Source organism: Furipterus horrens, unplaced genomic scaffold (genome assembly GCF_987537825.1).
Source record: "Furipterus horrens unplaced genomic scaffold, mFurHor1.1.pri manual_scaffold_11, whole genome shotgun sequence".
NCBI lineage: Eukaryota > Metazoa > Chordata > Mammalia > Chiroptera > Furipteridae > Furipterus > Furipterus horrens.
The window spans coordinates 8,246,850-8,269,718 of NW_028327181.1; the positions used below are offsets into that span (position 1 = coordinate 8,246,850).

General features: G+C 49.3%; 1 protein-coding gene across 1 annotated transcript in view; it reads right to left on the bottom strand.

The window, feature by feature from the left end:
- NOS1 (nitric oxide synthase 1) overlaps positions 1-20,069 on the bottom strand; it is a 73,527-nt gene extending 53,458 nt beyond the window's left edge. The window contains exons 1-2 of the mRNA XM_090257785.1: positions 18,965-20,069; positions 8,547-8,673 (exon numbers count right to left, since the gene is read on the bottom strand). Of these exons, the coding sequence (XP_090113911.1) occupies positions 8,547-8,673; positions 18,965-19,662 (825 nt within the window). The 5' untranslated portion in view covers positions 19,663-20,069. The remainder of the gene's footprint in view (positions 1-8,546; positions 8,674-18,964) is intronic.
- Positions 20,070-22,869: the final 2,800 nt, after the last annotated feature.

A 22,869-nucleotide genomic window follows, 5' to 3' on the forward strand; every position in this document is an offset into this window, starting at 1 on the left:
CGTGCAATTAAAAAATTGCTATTTTAAAAACTTAATCAACTGTGTATAATTCCTTGGAGTCTAACTTCCTTGCAGTGTATTCAAAGCATTATTTCTAAAGTGATTCATTTCTTATTCTCTCTCCCATTCTTTCTCTGTTTGTCTCTCTTCTCCCCACCTCCAATTCTACAGTCAACGTTCTATAGTTTGTGGAGGGGGATTAAAGAGGGGGCGCTTGGGATTCATACCCATCAGTCTGGGTTCAAAGACAGGGCCTCTGGAGATGAGGGGTCTTTAAGTCAGATTATTGATACTTTTTCCAAATGGGTTTATGCTTATCATTGCAATGATGTCACAAGGTAACCAGGTATTATTAGACAACTTTAAACTTGGTCCCATTACCAGACCAGAATGTATATGTGTACTATGAATTAATATTAAAATAAATCCCATAATTATCTTGTGGTCTATATATTGCATTGGACAGTGTGTTTATTAAAAGCATTACCTTGCTAAGTGCAAATAGTTAAAATGCACAAGCTTTGTGATTACTTTTTGGCCTTTTAAAATAGCCTAGGACCCTCAGGAAATGGAAGTGGATTGGGTGTCTATTGACTTCTGAGGATTTCTGTTTGGGTTTTGGCCACTGATATTAATTTGCAAAGGGAGGAAATAAAAATGACTTTGACCCAACTTGGCCCATCTGGGTAAAGAACTTGAGTATGGTTTGAGGCAATGAATGGACATGCAGAGTAGGGTCACTGAATCCTGAACCAGAATGTCATTGTCCCACTTGTGTTGAATATACGCACTATTAAAATAAACAGTTAGCAAAATAAGTGGAAATTCCAGCAGGGCTGAACCCAAACACCCGGCAATTCAGGCTCTACTTCCTGGTTCCGTCGTGGCTCTAACCACCCAGAGAAGGTTGGTCCCTCAGCTAAGTGACCTACAAAGACCCTGGGGGTCACCGAGCAGGTGATGACCTGGGTGAAGGGAAGTGAAACGTCAGCAAGATTTGGATTCTGCTCCCCTGAGCCAGGGCCTGAGGGAGTCTCTGTTCAATATAAATTCCTGGAAAGCATCTTTGTTGAGGGTTCTTGTCCTGTGTTTGAGGGCACCAGGGAGAACACTGGATAACCTGAGGAAGAGGAGGGGGCTAAAGATACTTTTGGGGAAAATTCAACCTGGGTGTCTTAACTCGAGTCATGAGCCAGATCAAGATAAGGGAGAGTTGGTCTGATCAAGTTGGGGGGTATAAAATTAGCATGATCATATTATTAGATGCTTAAAAAAGCATTTGATAAAGTATAGCACTGATTTATGATAAAAATGCTCAGCAAAGTGGGAACAGAGGGATCATACCTCAACATAACAAAGGCCATATATGAGAAACCTACAGCCAACATCTTACTCAATGTGCAAAAACAAAAAGCTTTCCGTCTACGATCAGAAACAAGACAAGGGTGTCCATTTTATTTACTTCTATTTGACACAGTTTCAGAAGTTCTAGCCACAGCGATCAGACAAGAAAAAGAAATGAAAGGCATCCGAATTGGAAAGGAAGAAATAAAACCGTCATTATTTGCAGAAGACATGATGGTGTATATAGAAAACCCTATAGGCTCCACCAAAAAACTAATAAGTGAATTTGGCAAAATAGCAGGATACAAAGTCAATATTCAGAAATCAAAGGCATTCTTGTACACCAACAATGAAATATCAGAGATAAAAACTAGAAAAAAATCTTATTGACTATAGTAACAAGAAATATAAAGTAACTAAAATAAACTTAACCAAGGTGGTAAAAGACCTATACTCGGAAAACTACATAGCACTGAAGAAAGAAATTAAGGAAGACACAAATAAATGGAAGCATATACCATATTCATGGACTGGAAGAATTAACATCATTAAAATGGCCATAGTACCCAAAGCAATTTATAGATTAAATGCAATCCCTATTAAAATACCAATGACATGTTTCACAGATCTAGAACAAACATTTCAAAAATTTATATGGAACCAAAAATGACCCAGAATAGCCTGAGCAATGTAAAGGAAAAAAGAATGAAGAACAATGTAGGAGGAATCACAATACCTGATATCAACTATATTACAAGGCCAATGTCATCAAAACAGTCTGGTACTGGCATTAAGAACAGACATATAGATTAATGGAACAGAATAGAGCCAGAAATAAACCCAAGTCTCTATGGTCAATTAGTATTTCACAAAGAGGGAAGGAACATAAAATGGAGTGAAAAGAGCCTCTTCAACAAAAAGTGTTGGGAGAACTGGACAGGGACATGCAAAAAAATGAAACTAGACCACCAGCTTACACCACACACCAGAATAAACTCAAGGTGGATCAAAGACTTAAATGTAAGCTGTGACACCATGAAAGTCTTAGAGGAAAACATAGGCAGGAAAACTTCAGTTATCCTGCACAACAATATTTTCACCAATATATCTCCTAGGGCAAGGGATACAGAGGAAAGAAATGGGACGACTACAAATTAAAAAGCGTCTGCATGGCTAAAGAAAAGAGCAGAACGGAAAGGGAACCAGCCGTATGGGAAAACATATTTGCCGAAGATTCCTCAGACAAGGGTTTGATCTCCAAAATATATAAAGAACTTATACGACTCAACACCAGGAAGATAAACAATCCAATTAAAAAATGGGCAAAGGACCTGAACAGACACTTCTCCAAGGAGAACATACAGAGGGCCCACAGGCATATGAAAGGATGCTCAACATCACTAGCCATCAGAGAGATGCAAATAAAAACCACAATGAGATACCACCTCACACCAGTCAGAGTGGCCATCATCAACAAATCAACAAACAACAAGTGCTGGCGAGGATGCGGAGAAATGGGAACCTGAGTGCACTGTTGGTGGGAATGCAGACGGGTGCAGCCGCTGTGGCAAACAGTATGACTTTCCTCGGAAAACTAAAAGTGGAACTGCCTTTGATCCAGTGATCCCACTGCTGGAATTATACCCACAGAATCCTGAAACCCCAATTCAAAATAACCTATGTACCCACATGTTCAAAGCCGCGCTGTTTGCAATAGCCAAGTGCTGGGAACAGCCTAAGTGCCCATCTGTAGATGAGTGGAATAAAGAACTGTGGCACATTTACACAATGGAATACTGCACAGCAGAAAGAAAGAAGGAGCTCCTACCTTCTGGGACAGCATGGATGGAACTGGAGAGTATTATGCTAAGTGAAATAAGCCAGGCGGTGAAAGACAAATACCGTATGATCTCACCTAATACAGAAACCTAGTGAACAAAACAAACAAATGAGCAAAGCAGAACCAGAGGCATGGAAACAAGAAACAGACTGACAGTGACCAGAGGGGGGTCGGCGGGAAGGGGGCAAAGAAGGGGAAGGGTCTAGTCAAGGAACTAGTATCAATGACCCACGGACATGGGCAGCGGGGTGTGGATTGACTGTGGGGGAGGGGTGGGGCACTGGAGAGAAACAGGAGAAAAATCGGGACAACTATAATAAAACAACAATAAAAAAGAAATTAAAAAGAGGAGTCTTCTAAAAAAGTTAGTTTAATGGCCCCTTATAGCTAGGGATTTAGGGTACCCACAGAGAGAAATTAATCTCAAAACACAGGTTTCTTGAGTGCTTCTAAGAGGCTTAGGGAAGGAAATTATCGACTGGAACCCCAAGGTATCAACCTGATTGGGGCCAAAGGAATCTGTTAAAGCCAGCCAGGTGGGGAATGTCTGTGTGCGATTTGGGGAACCCCAGCCAGCATGGTGTGATAACTGCTGTGTGTGTGTGTCTATGTCTGTAGCTTGTCTTGGAAGTGGAGGTTCCTAGGGGTGGAGGCCAATATTTGATGAAAAGAGGACACCTTGGCTGTGAACTCCTCAAGAGCAGGGATCATGTTCAGCTTCATTACATTTTGAGTACATTTGGTGAATATCTATTTGGTGTCCAACCTGGGTTAGGCCATTGCACAACCCCTAGTTCATAGGATCATCACGGGAACCCATTTTTTCAGATGTGGAAACAGAGGCTCTGAGAGGTGAGGGGACTATCCTCAAATGAACAACTCACAGGCAACAGGGCTGGGCATGGGACCCAGGGCCTCAGAGTTCCCACCTCTCCACCCCAGGCCTCACTGCTTTGCCCCCTGTGTATTCCTAGAGCCTGGGCCCCGGGAGGCATGAATGACATACACTACATTGATTTGAATAATCAACAAGGATGACGATGTGGTTGTAAAGGGACAGAGGTACAGCTCTGTCACCAAGACTCCTTGGGTGCTCACCTTCCCTTTCTGGGCCACAGGGGTGCCATCTGTAAAATAGGAATAATGCTTCCTGTCCTATCGGCCTCACATTAGCAATACAAGAATTAGTAATACATCTATACCTACGTTAACAATATAACACTTAGCCAAATAATAATAACAACAACTACACATTGTTTTCAGAGCACTTATTCTGGGCTCTACAGAGACAAGGGTGGGCTTTGTGGCTCCACGGCCTGGGTTCAAGTCCCATCACCCCCAAGTACTAGTCATGTGGCCTTCATGGAGCCACTAACTGCTTTCTCTGGGTCTCAGGTGACTCATCTATAAACTGGGGATAATAATAGCACCTCACTGGGTTGGGCTGGGGATGAGCTGAGGCTGCAGATCTCCAGTGCTCCGCGCAGTGCCTGACCTAGCTCAGGAAACATTAGCTGCTATTGTCATACGCGATGCTGTCACCTCACACGTTATTTCATGTCACCTGGCCCACAACTCAATGGGACCTGCTGGGGAATGAAGGCTCAGTGCAGATACTCGCCGTCTGACCAAGGTTTCCAGGGTGAAGAGGCTGAACCCGGGCTGACTTCAGAGCTGAGTGCTTGGCCCAGGGCTGTGGGTCAGTGCGTGGGAGGGTTAGAAGGGCCACACCCCCACAAGGGGGTATTCCCGTCCGCTTCGTTATTTTTAATCCCCGCAGCATGAATTCGCAGTGAGTCAGGGCTGACTTAGAAGGCTTCCCCGTGGTGCGCGCTGGGCTGTCGATGAAGGGCAGCGTGTTCCCCTGGTTTGCCTTCCTCCAGATACAACCTGTCTGGGTCTGGCTGCCCCTGTTTGGCTTTCAGGAAAGCCTGCACTCACTAGCCAGCTGGGGTGTGTATTCACGCAGGGAGGGGTCCCCAAGCACTCCCCAACCGCCTCATAGGGAGCGCTCCAGAGAGTGGAGTGATGCGGATACTATCTGAACGCAGAGAAAAACTTCTCAGCAGATTTTGACATTGGCAAAGCAGGGGCAGACCCCACGTCCCCAGGGCAGAGGAAGCGCCAGGCTCCTAGGAATCAGGTGGAGGGAGCCGGGAGGGGGATGTCCATAGAAGTCACCTACCTGACTACCGGGTTGCTTTTGTCAAAAAGACGCTGAGGAGGGGGGCAGTGTACTGAATAACAGGGGAGAACGCCAAATGGAAATCTCACTTCCCCCAGTCCCGAGACCCCTGTGCACCCACTAAGGACTGGACTGATGCTTAATTAGTATGTGAAAATAGCCGTTCTGCCCTCCAGCAGGGCATGGTTCCAGCCCCGACCCCTCAGGAAAGCAAATCAGGCAGAAAGGAAAGCGAGAGGGCTTGAGCCAATCCTAAAGTTTTGCAGGGAAAATAGACAAACAGCAGCGTCGCCTGCCATTTAGCTAGGGGAGCATTTTCACTGAAGAGGGTTATTATGAAGGGTGTCAACATTCGATACATGCTTCAGGTCAGAGAGAAGAACATTGCATTTTTTATGAATTTGCTCACGTTGGGAGCCCCGTGGCCATGGAGCTGTCCAACAGGAGGTAACGGGGCTGCTTCCTTAGCCCTGGGACGCAAATATAACTCAGCGCTTAGGTCTCTGCTCCTTTCTGCTCGATGTCTGAGAGGCATTTGGAAAATGGGGTCTCAGACAGCAGAGCCAGGATGACCTCACGGGCTGGTGGATTCAAACATTTTTTTTTTTTTTTTTTGGACTCGTGGACTACGTTGAGGATTTGCTGATGCAGGAACGAATGGAAGTCCCAGCACTGCTGGTCTATATGTGCTTCCAGGAGCCCCCGAGCGGAGAGCTACCGGGCAGCCTTAACCTCAGGAAGACTCAGTCATTCCTCCTTTCTCCAGAACCATTTCTTCTTCTCCAAGGACATGGAATTGTCATCTTACAGGAGCCCTATGGCAAGTTCTCACCCCCTCTCCCTTGTTGCTATAGATTGAAATCATATGTTGAAACCTAATCTCCAAGGGGCCTTTGGGAGGCGATGAGGTCATGAGGGTGGAGCCCTCACGGATCAGGGCTTAGGGCCCTTATATAAGAGACTCCAGAGAGCTCCCTTGCCCTTCCACCATGTGAGGGCACAGCAAGAAGACTGTGAACCAGGAAGCAGGCTTGCATTAGACACTGACTCTGCCGGCACCTTGATCTTGGGTTTCCCAGCTTCCAGAACTATGAGATAAAAATTTCTGTTGTTTTAAAGCCACTCACTCTACATTATTCTGTTATAGCAGCCCAGATTAAAACATTGATCATGTCACCATGAAGCCCAGCAAAGGTGGCCATTGGGCCTAGTAATCATGCCTGTCCTGTTCCCAGTATTGAGGCCCACTCCTCAGGCTTGAAGTTCAAGGTTATGTTTTTCAAGCTATCACTGTCTAACAGATATGGACAACATGAAAGAAAATGGCCATAGTCCTGCTATTGCTCAGATTTCAGCAGGACTTTAAGGGTCCTTCTGGTGCGGTCAAGGTCTCCTGTGCTTCTTCTCTAACTTAATAAGGGGGACACAATAGGGACTGTGGGGACTGTGGCAAATCAGAGAGCCTAGGCCCTGTCTAGAGGGGGCAGCTGCTACTCAGCCCAGGAGATTATTGCCCCATAAAAATATAGGCTCGATGTGGTCAGATGGTCCCCATTTTTAAGAGAAGTTGTAAATATGATATTTCTATAAGAGTTTGAAATATTGGCAATAAATTCAAAGTTCAAATAGGAATGGTCTCTTGGGATAAGACAATGTAGCTCTAACAAATCATGTCTATAGCCCGAATCTGACCTCTTTCTGTCCTTTGTCTTGGAAGGGTTTGCATTACAACACATCTTTATTTTCAATGAAGAAAGAAAACATAAAGAAGAATTTTATTTGTTCATTTAATCATTAATGCTTACTAGTCCCCTCATGCTCACAATGTGACCTTGATTTTTGAGGCAGCAAAATGGGAACCTACAATTATCCTCCAAACATTCCCAAAAGTCACTCCAAGAGGTTGTGTCATTGGTGGGAGCATGGCTGTGACCTACTGCAGAATCCCTCATGTTCTTATCTCCCTGGCCGGCCACCAGCAGCTATGGAAGGAAAGCAATCCCCACTGAGGCTCTGCAATATCCCATCCTCCCCTGTGAAGCTGTGTAGAGAGGCTTTGAGTCACTGCTGGATGAGCTGGCAGTGAAAGGTGCCAAAGATCAGGCCCCAGAACAAAGAGCTTAGCACCCCGGCCTTTGCTATCCATGGCTTGGGGCAGGTGTTGGGAAGGAAGAGGACGACCCGCTGAGTCACGTGGACCATCTCCCTGCTGTGACCTCCCGCTGCTGGTCAGCACACCTGTACTTCACTGCCACACAGAGGAGGGGTGGGAGAGCCACACGCCTCACTAGAGCTGCTTTGACCTGGCCCGTTACTGGCCGGAGCAGCAGAGAAAAAAGGCGCTGCTCTCCTCCAGCCAAATCTAGCCACTCTCAGAACTATATCTGCTCCGCTGCCAGACGACAGCTTGGCAAATGGCAAGGACTGAAAGGTTCAGTAATACAGGGAGCTGGCAAGGCTCTGGGGAAACAATCTCCTAATCAGCCGGTAGGACTGGCACAATCTTCACCATGAGCCAGTTCTCAATTTCTGCCCAAAGAACACGTGATTATGGCCTTTGACCCAAAATTCCACTTCTAGGAATTGATTTTATTAAAAAGCCCGCCCACGGGCCAAAGAAGGTATTTATACAATGTCATTCTTTACAGCAATGTCATAGTAAAATATTGGCAATGACCTAAAAGTGACTATTTTGGAGGACTGTCTCAATGAATACGGCAGAGCCACACAATGGAAAATTATGCAGCTGTGAAAAAGAACCAGCACACTCTTTATCTACTAATTAGGACTAATCTCCAAGATACGTTGATAAGGGAAAAAGCAAGGTGCAAAACAATATGTATAATGTACTCTCATTTGCGTAAAAAATGTGCAAATAATATGTGTATTTGTTTGTCTATGCTAAAAGGACCACCAGAATAGTAAATACTGCTTGCCTATAGGAAGAGAAACTGTGCTGGGATGAGGGGAGAGGGGAAAACTTTTCACCATGCATATTTTATATCTTTTAAATTCAGAACCATGTGAGTGCCTTTAATGTAGAAGCAGAATAATTACAATTTGAGAACTAGTAAGCTCACAAAAACAAACCAACCAACCAAAGCCAAAATCCACACCCCAGGACAGGTGCTCCTGGCCTCAGCTCCAACGCCCTCCCAGCTGGCACCACCCACTTACCTGCTCCTTCTCTGAATATGGGTTGTTGAGAACCACAGGCACGTTGCCCTTCCCCCACAGGTCATTGAAGACATGGTCATTCTCCATGGCAAGGGGCAGAGGTCTGTGAGGCTTGCCGTTCAGCTCTCTGAAAGGCAAGGAGGGGGAGGGGTGAGGATAGCATGATGTCAGCTACACCCTCCCCAGCTGGTTGTCCTAGTCCGGAATTCCCGAGTCAGTCCAGAACCTCCACGGTTCACCCACATGAGTCTATGCGAGCCAGGAAGCACTGGGTACCAGCCTGCTGCTTCGTAGGATGGCCAGTGACAGGTGGGAAGGCAGCCCCATTGTCAAACACAAAGATGAGCTCATCCAAGTTGGCACGGATGGCTGGCACACAACCATCTTTGTGGACATCATTTCAGCATGGCCACCGCATGGACTTTGCTCCTCCTTACCGCCTCCCTCATTTCACAGATCCAGGAACAGAGGAATCACATCTCCTAGCAGAATGCCATGTGGAATCCCTGGACAAAGTAATGGCCATCAGACTTAATTATGTAAGAAGGAGGAAGTGGGAGGAATAGGGAAGGAAACAAGTCCTGTGAGCCAGGTGGAAAGTCATTCCAATGCTAAGGCAGTGATGATAAGACTAATGATACCAGCCCAGGATAAACAGGAATGACTCTGAAAATAACGGGGACCTAAGAATGACAATAATAATTTTAATAATGATAGCTAATGTTGACATACGTTTTGGTTAATCTTTGTGACAACCCTATTAGATATGAGTGTTAATCACCAGACGGCAGAGGTGAGACAAAAACTAAATTGCTCAAGGTCATGGTATTCCAGCCTACTCTTCACGTCCATTCTGCAGTGGAGGCTCTCATCACTGCCATCACCTGTCATCATCATTATCATCACCATTGTCACCACCATTATCACCACTGTCACCACCATCATTCTTGTGATCATCACCAGCACCATCATGATCAACACCATCCAGCGTCTATCAGCATAACTGTCATCATGACCACAGTCCTCATCGCCAGTGTAACTGGCATTCTCATTATCGCCATCACCACTGCCATAGTCAACTCTCCTCCTCCTCCTCAGCACCATCATTATCAGCAGCGCCATCCTCCTCCATCATGGCCATCATGAGTCACCGTCAGAGGAGGAAACAGAGGCTCAGAGAGGTTAAGTCACTAGCCTAGTGACGGTGGAGTTAGAATTCAAGCCCAGGCTTGTTCCTGCCTCGAGAGCCTGACTTCTTAACCACAAAGCTCCCCTCGCTCCCAGGCTTTGCACCCGGATAGGTTCAGGAGGAGCTATCTTTGCCATCCTCTGAAATGAAGAGACATCAGGGCTGGGATGGGACTGACTTTGCAGCAAAATCCAGGCCTGTTCTTCCTCCAAGTGCCGCCCTCCTGCTTCCTGACAACCTGCTTCTTTCAACCCTCCCACCCAGCTTTACTCTGACGATGGCATCTGACTGCTCCCAGCTTGGGACCCCGTGGCTTGCTCTGTGGCCCATCTTGGTTTTGGTCCCAGGTGTACAGGCTGGCCTTTGTCTAGCCTTCTGTTTTATGTTCCCAGCTCTGGGGACCCCTGGTCCTGGTTCTGTAATTTACCCTGACCCACAATCTGATGCGGACAGTCATTTGGGATGAATCAGAAGCCAGGGTCCAAGTGAGTGCATGGCCCTGAACCCCCGCTCCAGCTGCTTATTCAGGTCCAGCCAGAACTCCCTCCTTGCTGCGTTGCGCATAGTTCTGGTGGCCCACGTCAAAGCCACTTCCACACTGCTGCTTAGAGAAGTCTGCCATCATCAGAGGGAACACACTGTTTTACCCTCTTCAAAATGTCACCAAAAACCCACCGGGATTGGTTCTTGATTCCAGGACCCAAGTCAATGGTTTACTCCGTGGTGATAAACAGAGGACTTGCCTGTTGAGAGGGCTCCTCAAAATGTCCCTCAGCTCCCTCCCAGCTCTGCAGCTCCTGATTCCATGACATCACATGATCATAAACAGGGACTCAGCAGGGAAGGGATGAGGTTAATGTTGTCTGAGCATCTGTAACATACCAGGTCTTTGCACAGTAGTTATTTCATTTAATCTCAACAGACATGAAGAGCTAAGTTTTACAGATGCGAAAACTAGGCCCAGAGAGGTCACAGAAGTTTCCCAGGTCCCACTGTAAGCACATGGCAGAGCTGGGATTTGAAACTAGGTCTAATGGATGCTCAGCCCAGACCCTTCCTTTTTTGAAAACAGAGACAGGAAAAGCAAGGCAGGATGCTCACACTAAGCCAGAGGCGAAGGAGCAAGTAACCCAACATCTCTCACGGAACGAGGTCGGTTTACAAAAATTACAGGGTACAATTACCTAGGCAACTCTGAAATGGCTCACACGGCTTGTCTTGTGTGAATCTACAGGGAGAGAGCCGCGTTTATCATCATCCTTAAAAAAATAAAAGCCTTTAACAACTTTGTTTAAATAATGCTCTTGAAGTGTTCTGTCAACACAAACTTAAGAGTCCGTGTGATTAGCAGGGGAAGAATATTTTTAATATGGCATCGCGAGAACCAGCAGGTTGAGCTACTTCGCTTCCTTGACTTGGGGGCAAGATTAGCAGTAGATTTAGACAGATTCCCAACCCCACGCCTGTCAGTGATAAGCCGGTCTGAGGGACCTATCTGGCTGATTGCTACAAAATGGCTCACCCTGGGACCTGTCTGCTTGCCGGGTTGGTGCGGGCGGTGTCGCCGGAGGGTTATGAGCGCAGACTATGGACTGGATGAAATCGGGTTCAATGCTTGGCGTTGCTGGTTGGTTATAAGCTGTGCAACTTCAGGTATTACGGATACTTAACCTTCCTAATGCTCAGAGTGTTCATCTCTAAAACAGGGTTAACCACAGTGCCTGGTCTGCGGGGTTGGTGCGATGGAGAAATGAGGTCGGGTTTACAGGGATGGGCTATGCAGTGCCGACTACCATCGCTCTCCCCACTGATTTGCCTTTGGGTTGATTAGAAAGAACCAGAAGAAGGAAAGCGCTCCTTCTGTATGAAACAGGATTCCTCTAAGCCGGCGCAGGCCGGCAGGGTTTCCTGCCACGATGGCCGCGTTCCGCATCTGTGTTGCTGGTGCCATGGCCGCTAGGCACGCGTGGCGACTGAGTACGCCAAGTGCGGCTGTTGTCAGTGAGGGACTGAGTGCTCGGTTTCATCTGGCTGTAACCAAGTTTAAATGAATACACGTGGCGAGTGGCGGCAGCACGGGATGGTGCGCTTCAACCCTTCATGTCCCAAGACTGGGAAACGGAGGCGCACGGGGCTGCTACCTGGGAAAGGGGCGTCTCCCCTGGGGGCTGGCGGACAGAGGCAGGGATGTCTGCACTCCGACCCTTTCTGAGCTGTCACGTCTGGCTCCCGGAGCCCAGGAGTTTGGGGATTCTCTGCCTCCCTTCCAGACTCCCACCTCCCACCATTCCCAGCCCTCACATTTACTCCGTCTCTCACCCGGTGAGCATTTCCTGTGCTTGCTGGCAATGACGAAACCAGAGCCATTTTTTCCCCACTTTGCTAGCTGGGTGATCGTACCCAAGCCAAGAGGCAGTCTAGCATCTCGAAACCTCCTGAGAACCTTTGCCAAACCCTCCCAGCTGAGGCTTCCTGGAAGCCAGGACCCCCCTGACCTCTCACACAGTGGGGGACAGGGTCGCGGGTCTGGGCCTGACTCCACAGAAAGTTTGAGCAAGTGTCGGTTGGCCCAGAGCTGACCCCAGGGGCCCCGGAGGGAGGACGGGTGGGTCAGGCCTGTGTGCAGGGCGCAGCCTGCAGGTGGGGGCCCAGTCAGGCAAGGAGGCCGCTGAGGGGCAGCTGGTCCTGGCAGGGAGCCCCGCCTGCGTGTCTCGGCAGACGCCACACTCTATCTGACCCTCTCTCGCCCTCCACACTCCATCAGACTTGGGTTTCTGCTTCCACCTGGTCACGGATGCTGGGAGCTGAATTCGAGCAGGGAGATTTGGGGACTGTGAAAACTGGGTCTTGGGGTATGTGGAAAGCTTTTCTCCGAGATTTCATCACGCTAGAAAAGGAAACGGTCTCCATAAAGAGAAAAGTGTGCCTTTGAGAGGAGTCTACGGGGAACGCTGTAGCTGAGCAGTGAGGGGAGGGCCGCTGGGATCAGGAACTGTCATGACTCTAATACCTCCTAGCACACGAGCTGGGCGGGATTCTCAACTCCAGTGTCTTCGGGGCCCAGGCTGGGTGCATTGGGCTCAGTTTGGATCCTGGGAACCGGAGAGCTCATGACAGCCCCAGCCCAGCTCCTGAGGCTGGTTGTCTCGCTGCAATGTGGACTTCGTGCTAATAGCTCTTCTGATATTTTCTTTCTTTCTTTCTTTTTTTTTGAAATGCTAGAAACCAGTTCTAATGTGAAATCTCTTGAGTCTCTTATTTTGCCACAATTTCACTTTTTCAGAAAACTTTGCAGGCCAAATAAACCTTGCGGGAGAATTGGGTGTGACCCTCAACTTCCCCCACAAGGTGTGTGACCTCTGACCTAAAGGGATGTCTGAGCTCCTCCTTCTCGGGGTGGGGTGCCAGAGAAGCCAAATGAACTAGGAAACCTTCCTGGTGAGGCTTGACCTTCTTAGTCAATTGCCGCCACTGACCTTCAGGAGGAACCTGGTTGTTCTGGAAGGAATCTTAGGGCTCATCTGGTCCAATTACCATTTTTGCAGATGAGGGACCTGGGCCCAAGAGGCCAAGAGGCTTTCCTAAAGTATGTAACCGGTGAGTAGCGGCAAAGGGCAGGGGCTAGAAGCAAGGTCTTTAGAACAGTACAGTGAGACCTCATATGGATGGTGACGGGGACAGCTCTTGGTTAGGGCCGGGCCATCATTTTGTTCAATGGGGCTTGTGGGAAGAGAGAGGCGAGCTGAACGATGGCCCTAGAGTTATCCGGTCCCAATCCCTGAGACCCATCTATGTTGCCTTACATGGAAAAAGGTGTTTTGCTGGTGTGTTGAAGGATTTTGAAAATGGGGAGATTATCCTGGATCGTGCGGTCGGTCTTTAAATGCAATCGTAAGTCCCTGTAAGAGAAGGCGGAGGGCATCTGCCTATGAAAGGGCATGTGACAATGGAAGCAAGATGCTGGCTTTGAAGGTGGGGGAAGTGATCACAAGCCAAGAAAGGCAAGGCATGCAGCTCCGGAAGCTGGAAAAGGCCAGGACACAGATTCTCGCCTAGAGCCTCCAGACATAAGACCTCCAGAACTGGAAGAGAATAAGTGTGTGTTGTTTTAAGCCACCAAGTTTGTGGTATTTGTGGCAGAACCCATAGGAACTGAAACAATGGGTGGATGGTGACAGAGACGGGGGCCATGGTGGTTGGAGAGCTGGTGGCTCCTGTCCACATGTCTGACCTCACTATCTAGCATTCTCCCACTCCTTACTACACTCAAGGCCCAGGGGCCATCTTTCAGTGTCTTGAACATCCAACCTCATTCCTGCCCCAGGACCTTTGATTCTGCTGAACCCCCTGCCAGGAACACCCTTCCCTAGATTTCACATGTTTTGTATCTTCTGGCCTCAGTATAAATGTTGCCTCTTCAGAAAGGCCTTCCCCAACCTTCCAAGCTAATGTTCTGTGGAACCCCAAGCAACCTTTCTTCAAATCACTGTTATATTTCCTTCATAGTGTGTATCACTACCTAAAAGGATCGCATGTGTCAATCTGTTGATTATTCATTTTTTTAAAATCTGTGATCTGACGCCACAGTGGCAGAGGTTCATCAGTGGATCTCCCGGTTCTGAGGACAGAGTCTGAGGCAGAACAGATGCTCAAACTGCACTTTCTGAATGAAAGATGGTGAGACACTCCCTGGCGACATGCGAGTTGGGGTGGGTTTGTGGGCTTGTTCCATAGCTCTTCCCCGGATGAGAGGAGGCATGCCCACATGACAAGATGACAGAGACATAGATGGAAAGAGGGTGCAATGTAAGAGTAATAACTATCAATAGGCTCTCTCTCCCCTACCCGGGACAAGATGGACTGGGGAAGCCGCTCACGTTCAAATGGTCGAGGTGAGAGTGAAGAGTTGTGCTGAGATTCAGCGTAAAGGCCACGCTATTGGTTTTAACTCTTTAACTGAAAAGTGCCATCCGAGTGACCCAGAGCTACAAGGCATGCCAGGTGCAGCAGGGAGAGACCCTCTAACACAGATCCCGAATCAACGCTGTCACTGGCTGATCTCGGTCAGTTTTCCAGGGTGATGTCTTTAGTAGATGGCACCCCAAGGCCTCAGTGTCCCTGGGTTTGGACTCTGAGCAAATACAGCGGTCCCTCTCTAGATCGCGGTTCACTTAGCGCGGCCTCACTGTATCGCGGGATTTTTTAAAATATTATATTTAATTATTTATCGTGGATGTTTCGCTATATCGCGGGATTTTGCCGTACTGTATACGTATGTTGTTAAAGTGACGTAGGTTTAAGAGTGTAGAATAAATGTCAGGTTCCTGCTTCATGGGAGAAGTCTGGGACGTAATACCCGCGACAAGTGAGGGAATACTGTATTCTCATGCCCTCAGAAACTTGATGGCTAGTGGTCAGGTGAACTGTAGCCAACAATGCCATCTACAAAGTCAGCAGAGGTCAAGAGCGTGGGTTTAGCATCAAGTCCTAGCTTTGTCACTTGCTAGCTGTGTGATCTGGAACAAGTAACTGCCCCTCTCTGAGCCTTGGCTTCCTCATCAGGAAAACAGGGTGCAATGAGGAGCAAATGAGTTACTTGATGTAAAGACGTTAGCACGGGGCTAGGCCCCCCCCCTGAGGTGCCCTGTAGAGGCTGAACATAATGATTACAAAACTCAGGCCATTGCAACAACATCGATGGCCCTTGAGGGAGTTCTGTGAGGTAAAATAAGTCAGAGGAAGAGAGACAAATACCGTATGATTTCACTTATATGTGAAATCTAAAAAACAGACAAACAAACAGAGGAACTCATAGATTCAGAGAACAGATTGGTGGTTACCCGAGGGAAAGGGGGTAAGGGTAGGGTGAAATGGGGAAGGGGATAAATTATATGGTCATGGATGGTAACTAGACATGCAGTGGTGAACACTATGTAGTGTACACAAATATTGCAATGTTATACACCTGAAATATGTATAATCTTGTATACCAATTTTAGTATAATTAAAAAAAAAAAAAAACTACCAAAAACAAAATTCAGGCTTATCATAGAAGGAGGCTTCCTCCCCACAACACACACTCTGTTACCTGGTTTCTCTTTAACTCTGGACACTCATTGTGAGATTTCTAGGTAGAACCAGGGCAGTGCTGTGTGACCCTGGGCAAGCTGCTTCACCTCTCTGAGCTTCAGCTCTCATCTATAAAAAAGAGGGCTAAAACCACGCGTCCTCCTTAGGGAGTCTAATTCACGTAAGGAGGTAATCTGTAAGGAACCAAGTGCCCCGCGAGTGGAGGAGAAGTTATCAGAGCACAGGGCGAGGCTGACCGGCTGGTCCAGATGGATGCTGGACCAGGGACCTTGGCCTCTTTAGAACCCTCCTTCAGGGCAGCAAGCTGATAACCTGGATACTCCCTGATATGCTGCATTTTAAAGTGACCGCTCCGAAGCACAGGAGGAGGTCCCGGATTTCTCTTTCTTGCCCCCCTCTTACAGCTGCCACCACCTGCCTGGTATGAAGGGACGAGGCTGTGTCTAGGCTAAACATCACTTCTCCCCTCCAGGCTAGGGCCAGCACACCCAAAGAGGACCAGAGATGCACCACGAGGAAAAGGACCTAGATGGAGCAGAATAAGTCTGTCCAGAAGGAAAGAGAGACGGAAGGAAGGGAACGAGACCAAGAGAACAGAAGGTCAGGGGCACTGCTGAGAGCCGGCCTCTGCTCAGACCCCAGAACGCACAGACCAGTGAGTGTGACCTGGATGCGGGCCTCTGGGCCGGGCAGGGAGCCCGCCTCATTGTTGACTGTGCACCCAGCGTCCACGATGCCAGTTCCGACCCCCCCACCCCAAATGCAGCTCAGGGGGAGAGGCCCCTGGGAGGCCGCACAACTTTCAGGCAGCCACGTGCTCCAAGGGGCCTGAACTCCTCCGGACCTGCCAGCCACGTGAGTGACCCTGAAGACATTCTGTCTCTGCATTTCTCTTTCCTGATTTGGGACAGCAATTTGTAGTGAGGCACTTACCTCAGTGAGGCAGTCGGGCAATTTGTGGGGAGCACTTTTGGTTGTCACAGTGGGAGGGAGGTGGCATCTGGGGTTGTGAACACCCTATAACACCAGGAACACCCCCACACGAGGAATAAGTGTCCTGATGGCCACACAACCTTTGGACATTCATACAGGTTAAAAAAAATGCTTCAATTTCTGAGCCACGATTCCAATTCACTCTTTTGTACGTGTAAGGCTTTATATACTGAATTTCCCATGCACGGCAGTATTGCAACTAAATCAAAAACAGACAGGGCATCGTTTTATCGGGAGCGAGTCACCATTTCAGGAAATCACATCACCAAGGCGACGACGCTGCTGGTGACAGTCGAGTTGCCAAACAGCACACCTGGGCCAATCTGCAACCGATGAGGCTGTGTTTGCAGCAGCTCTATGTTTAGGTGCAAACATGTGACCGTTCCAGTGGAGTCATGCCTGAGCACTGCTATATTAAATTATAGGTTCTTTTTAATCATAAATTGCTTTTATGCTCTGTCTCCTTTATTTTATAGTTAGGGCATTGTATTGATTTAAAAAGTGTAAAGTATGCGTGGGTTATATGATCCATGAATTAGCTTCTGGTTAGTAAAAGGGGCATTTAAAAATATTTGTTTAAAATGGGGCGGGGGGTGGGGGGGGCTTTCACTCCAGCATGGGCGTGAACCACTGAGCTTGGGGAATACATGCTAATATTAAATATTCTTCATCCTTAGAACCATTCACATTAGTGGATTTCCTGGAGCCCTGTACTTGGCCTGGGTTGCTTTCTCCCAAATCTTACCTCCTCCCAAACAGCATTTTTCGGCTGCTTTTGGTCAAACAATCGCAGTACCTGTGACGCTGCTGCAGAGTAACTAGAGGGAGGGCTGTGATGGATGGAGGTGGGCCGAGCGCTCAGGGGGCTGCGCAGGGGACTGGTGGGCCCCTCCTTCACCTTCGGGGAAATCAGGGCTGCGTCCTTGAGATGATGCTATGAGAGGCCACTTGGGCCTGGCTGGTTAAGGGGCTCCTGTTAAAGCCCCTGCAATGTCTGCCACCTCAGCATGATCACTAAGGGGCTGCAGAGTCTACATCTTACCTCACTTTTTGTCATCCCTACCACACTGTAAGCTCCCCAGGGAGAGAGCAGCTGTCCATCCCATTTCAGGGGGGTATCTATCCCATTACTACTCTACCCCTGGAGCCCAGAACAGTGACTGACACCCAGCAGGTCCTCCGTGAACACTTGTTAAGTGAATCGGTGGACGTGCCTGGAGAGCTACTTTAATTCAGGTCCCCGAGGGACTGCTTGGTGACCTCTACATGCTCTTGGGACTGAGAAAGGTCCTTGGGGGGGGGGGCTGGGAAATTTTGTGCCGGATTTCTGGAGGGGAGGGACCCTCTGTAGAGGGTGATAGATAAGAAGGGTCTCCCTGGCCCCACCCTGACAGCGGGGGAGGGAGGGGGTACAGGGTCAGTGCCTGAGCGAAAACGAGAGGGAGGGTGCAGAAAGAAACTTCTCCCCAGCAGCTGCCGATTCCTCCCCAGAGAAGGAGCTAGAATGACCCAGTGTTGCCAGTTTTCCTCCCCACAGAATCCAAAAATGCGCACCTGGCAAACATGGAGGGGCTGGCAGCTGCTCTTCAAGCTCGAGCCTCAGCTCCCTCCCAATCCGAGCAGGACCCGTCTGGCGACTCAAGGCCGATTCTCTACTGCGAGTCCACCCTCCTTTAAAACCTCCTTTGCCCTCGACTGGCTGCCACAGGAGAGGACAGGCTTAGGCTGAGGGCTTCCCAGTGCTCAGGTCTCCACTCCTTCCAGGGCCCTGGCACCCACCTTGCATACGGGGTGACCTTGGGAAAGGCCCCTGGTCTCTGCGCCGCAGTGTCCTCACCCGTGATAGGTGTATTGCAAACGTACTCATTTTGTGGGGCTGCTGGAGGGTCGCATGGTGTCAAGGTCAGAAGACATGATGCCAGCTACCGTGAGTAATAACTCAGGTTCATGGCAAGAGATACATCCTCAATGCTATGCCCACTCTGCTCTGCGATTGCCATTTTAAGGGAAAGGGGTGAGGGCGGGTGAGGGGCTGTGCCCACGCAGATGCCAGGGACAGCTCAGGTTGGCTTCTGGGCTGCAAGGGTGAGCTTTGGTACATGCTTGCATGCCATGTACACGTGTGCATGCACACCCGTGGGCTTACCTGTCCACCTGGACTTCTGCATCTTTTGTCTCTGCCTTGGCGGGTCCTCCTCCGTTGATCCCTCTGTCACCACTGGTGAGAAGGTTCAGCACAGGCTCTATCTCTCTGAGCAATTCATTGTGCTCCCCACTACCCTGAAGGGTGACCCCGACATCTTTCTTGGCAGGGTCCGGGCCTGAGGGCCTGGGAGCCAGGCCGTTGGTGTGGGAAAGCGAGCCTGCTTCCTGCCCGTTGTCATGGGCAGGCTGAGGCCTACTGCCAGAACCATCTTTGCAGGCTGATGACGGGTGTGACAGATCGACGGCTGTGGGGGGGACACCCAGGGGCCGTGTCACCCGGATGGTCTTGGGGGTCCCGTCCCCAGTGAAGGTGGTCTCCAGGTGCGTGGTGAAGCCCTCGGGGCCCCGCAGGATGAGGACCACGTGGGTCTCGGAGGCAATGCCCCGGAGCACCTCCAGGGCGCTGTCGTAGCTCAGGTCCACCAGCGGCTGCCCGTTGACGGCGAGAATGATGTCTCCGGCCTGGATGAGGCCGCTCTGCTCTGCGGCACCCCCGCGAATCAGGTCGGAGATGATCACGGGGGGCTTGCTCACCCGCTCCTTCACCAGGAACCCCAGGCCCCCCACTTTGCGCTTGAAGAGGCGGACAGAAATCACGTTGGGCTGGATCTGCTGGACGCTGAACGTGTGGTTCTCCATGGTGTCCAGTGTCCAAGGGTCTGCAGACCGCAGGCTATGTCGAGCCAAGGTGCCCGCACCAGGAGGAGCCCAGCTTCAGGCTGTGCCGAGAAGGAGTGGGGGGGAGGAGGGGGAGAGGGGCTGTGGCGGGTCCCTTGGGCTTGTCTTTGACGTCAGCTCGGTGTCACCCACTCATTGCTGTTCGGCTGTCGGTGGCATGATTTCCTGCGCCTGCTCTTTCCTCGTTCTCTAAGGAAGTGATGGTTGATCAGGCAGACGTCAGGAGAAGCAGTTGGGATGTGTCCCTAAGCAACAGGTCAGACTGTGAGGAGAAGTAGCTGGTGGATATGTCTAGAGGTGACGCCTGCTCTTGTGGACTATTCCCTGGGCGTTGCCAGCCCGTGACATGCAGATGAGACCTGGGGCTTCCTGAGCTGAAGAGAAGGAACGAGGGAGCGGATGGAGAGAATTAAAAAAGAGATTGAAAATCACATGATCATATCAACAGATGCAGGAAAAGCATCCAACAAAATCCAGCACCCATTTATGATAAAAAAACAAACAAACAAACAAACTCAGCTAAGTGGGACTAGAGGGATCATACCTCAACATAATAAAGGCCCTAAATGAAAAACCCACAGCCAGCATCACACTCAAAGGGCAAAAACTACAAGCGTTTCCCTTAAGAACAAGAACAAGACAGGGATGTCTGCTTTCACTGCTCTTACTCAACAAAGTACTGGGAGTTCTAGACACAGTGATCAGACGAGAAGAAATGAAAGGCACCCACTTTGGAAAGGAGGAAGGAAAACTGTCATTATTTGCAGGTGGCATGATATTGTACATAGAAAACTTTAAAGACGGCCCTGAAAAAGAGGCTGTTGTGGGGTGCCCACCACCACCTTCAAAACGAAGATGGAAACCTCAGAAGTCTAGCCATGAGACACTCTGGAGTTCAGAAGCCAACCTAGCAACAAAATCCTTTTTCTTCAAGGAGGATACTTTCCCAGTTACCTGCAAACTGCCTGGGTTTATCTCCAGGATCAAAGCCCTGGAGAAACCACAACCAGCGCCAGAAATCAAAAACCAAGAATCCTAAGACCTCTCTTATTGTTTCCCGTCACAAGAAGCCACCCCTCCAACTGTCACACTTGCTGCCTTTGTCTCTCTGTAGTTCACAAACATTTTCCACCCACACGTCAGGAGCTCAGCCCACGGATCTTTGGGCCCTCCATTCCAACCACCTCCAAAGCCCCCACAGAAAACCTCAGAAGGTAGACACAGCTTTCTGTGCAACCACCGATGCAAGACGTCCGTGATGGTCTTGTTGCAACTGTCAATTTATTTCAGGTTCAAAAGGACAGATTTGGCCACATGGCAAACCAAACTGGTATAATAAATATCAAAGACACAGGTCCACACAAAACTTCGGAGGACATATGTACTCCACAGGCTGTCTGAAACCCTAACAGAGAAACATTAGGAAGAGTGGACTGTGTCTCTTCAGGTGAACATAAGCGCATAGTAGGTTCTCCGTGAGTATTTGTTGAAGAAGAAAAATCCCAGAAATTAGTCATAGCAGACACTGAATATAGACACTCTTAACGTATGTTTTTCTTCTTTAATTTGCACAGTAAATCTTCCATAGACTAGAAGATCAAAGGTAGGGAAGGGTCAGTGACTTGTCCAAGGTCAAGTAGAAAACGATGGCAGAGGGAGGATTTGAACTCAGATTGGTACAACTCTTAAGCCTAAGCTTTTAAACTTATACTCTGGATTTTTAAAACGTCTATTCTAGTTATTTTTGCAACTCCTACCAGCTCCCCCAGGCTCAGAGAAATGAGGTGTGGTTGGGGTACCAAAGGCCAACAGGATGCTATGGCCCAAGTGGGTGTGTACACCTGTAGCATATACACAGCAGGCAGTGGTGTGTACCTTATGTGTCTGGGTTGGGGCAGGTGAGCTGTCGTTGTGGGTGGACTGGGGACAGGTGGGGGACAGTAGAGAACCTGTCCATTTCTTTCCGTATCCTCAGTTCCATCTGTATCCTGGCACCCCCGCGGCTGGCATCCTCACCAGGCCTTAGCTCAGTCAGAGAGCACCCATCTGCCACTACTAACAAAGTGGCACTCACTCCCTTGTTTCCCTTTTACTAGCTTCCCAGGGTCACCCCAGGGCTGAGGCAGCCGACAAGCTCCTGCTGCCTCTGAGAGCAGGAAGTGGGTGCAGACACCCCCCATGAGAAGGAGACACCATCTCCTGGATCCCCTGGGGGGATGGTTAGCAAGTCAGGCAGCCCCCTTGTGCAGCTTGCATGACGTAACTCGCCAGTCCCTTGGTGTGAGTGAGGGAATAATGACTACCCGGCCCAGCCTGGGCTGCGTTCTCCATCTGGTGTTGCTCCGTGTGTGTGTTTCTCTCTGTGTATTCATGCGTCGCCCTCACACTGTGTCATTTCTCTGCTGCGTGTGTGAGCATGTGCAGCCCATGCATCAGCCGGCTGCATGTCTTTTAGTGTCTTGCTGCTCAGGTTCTGGTGTGCAGAGAAACCACCTAGAACCACTGTGTACTTCCCCATTTGGGGCGGGGGGCGGTGGAGGATCAGTCCACCCTGGCCCTTGCTCCCCTAACTCTGCATGAGCCCCATTTCTTCCCTGTACCAAACCCAGGATGTTCGCTGTGCAAGGGGAGGCACACAGCTGGCCGTTTCAGATCACTCAGGTGTCCGAACTGGAGACTAGGCTGAGGTCTCTAATTAAAGAAGGGACGTGAAGGTGAACTGCTGGGGAGGCAAGGTCCCATGCTTTCTTCTTCCACGGGCTGGCTTGGGCCAGACCTTACCAAAGGACAGAGGCCGGACTTGCCTTAGGGAAAAGTGAGCAAGCAATCCCCAAACCTCCCCAGCCTGGCCCCTCTTTCTCAGCTGCTTTCCAATCAGAGAGGGCTGTTGGCTGGTGCTTGGGAAATCGGGGCGCTATTTCTCAGACTTTGGCCCTAAAAAGGTAACTTGAAATTTGGAAGGAATTGGAGAGGGGCTGGGCTTGAGAGGCAGGGATAAGTCGGTGTCTGCTGAGAGGCAGAGAGAGAGAGAGAGAGAGAGAGAGAGAGAGAGAGAGAGAGAGAGAGAGAGAGGGAGGGAGAAAACACAGCCCTGGGTCTAAGTAAGTGGATTCTGAGCCCTCCCCACGGTCCATCCTAACCCCAATTACAGCCCCACAGTACTAGGTG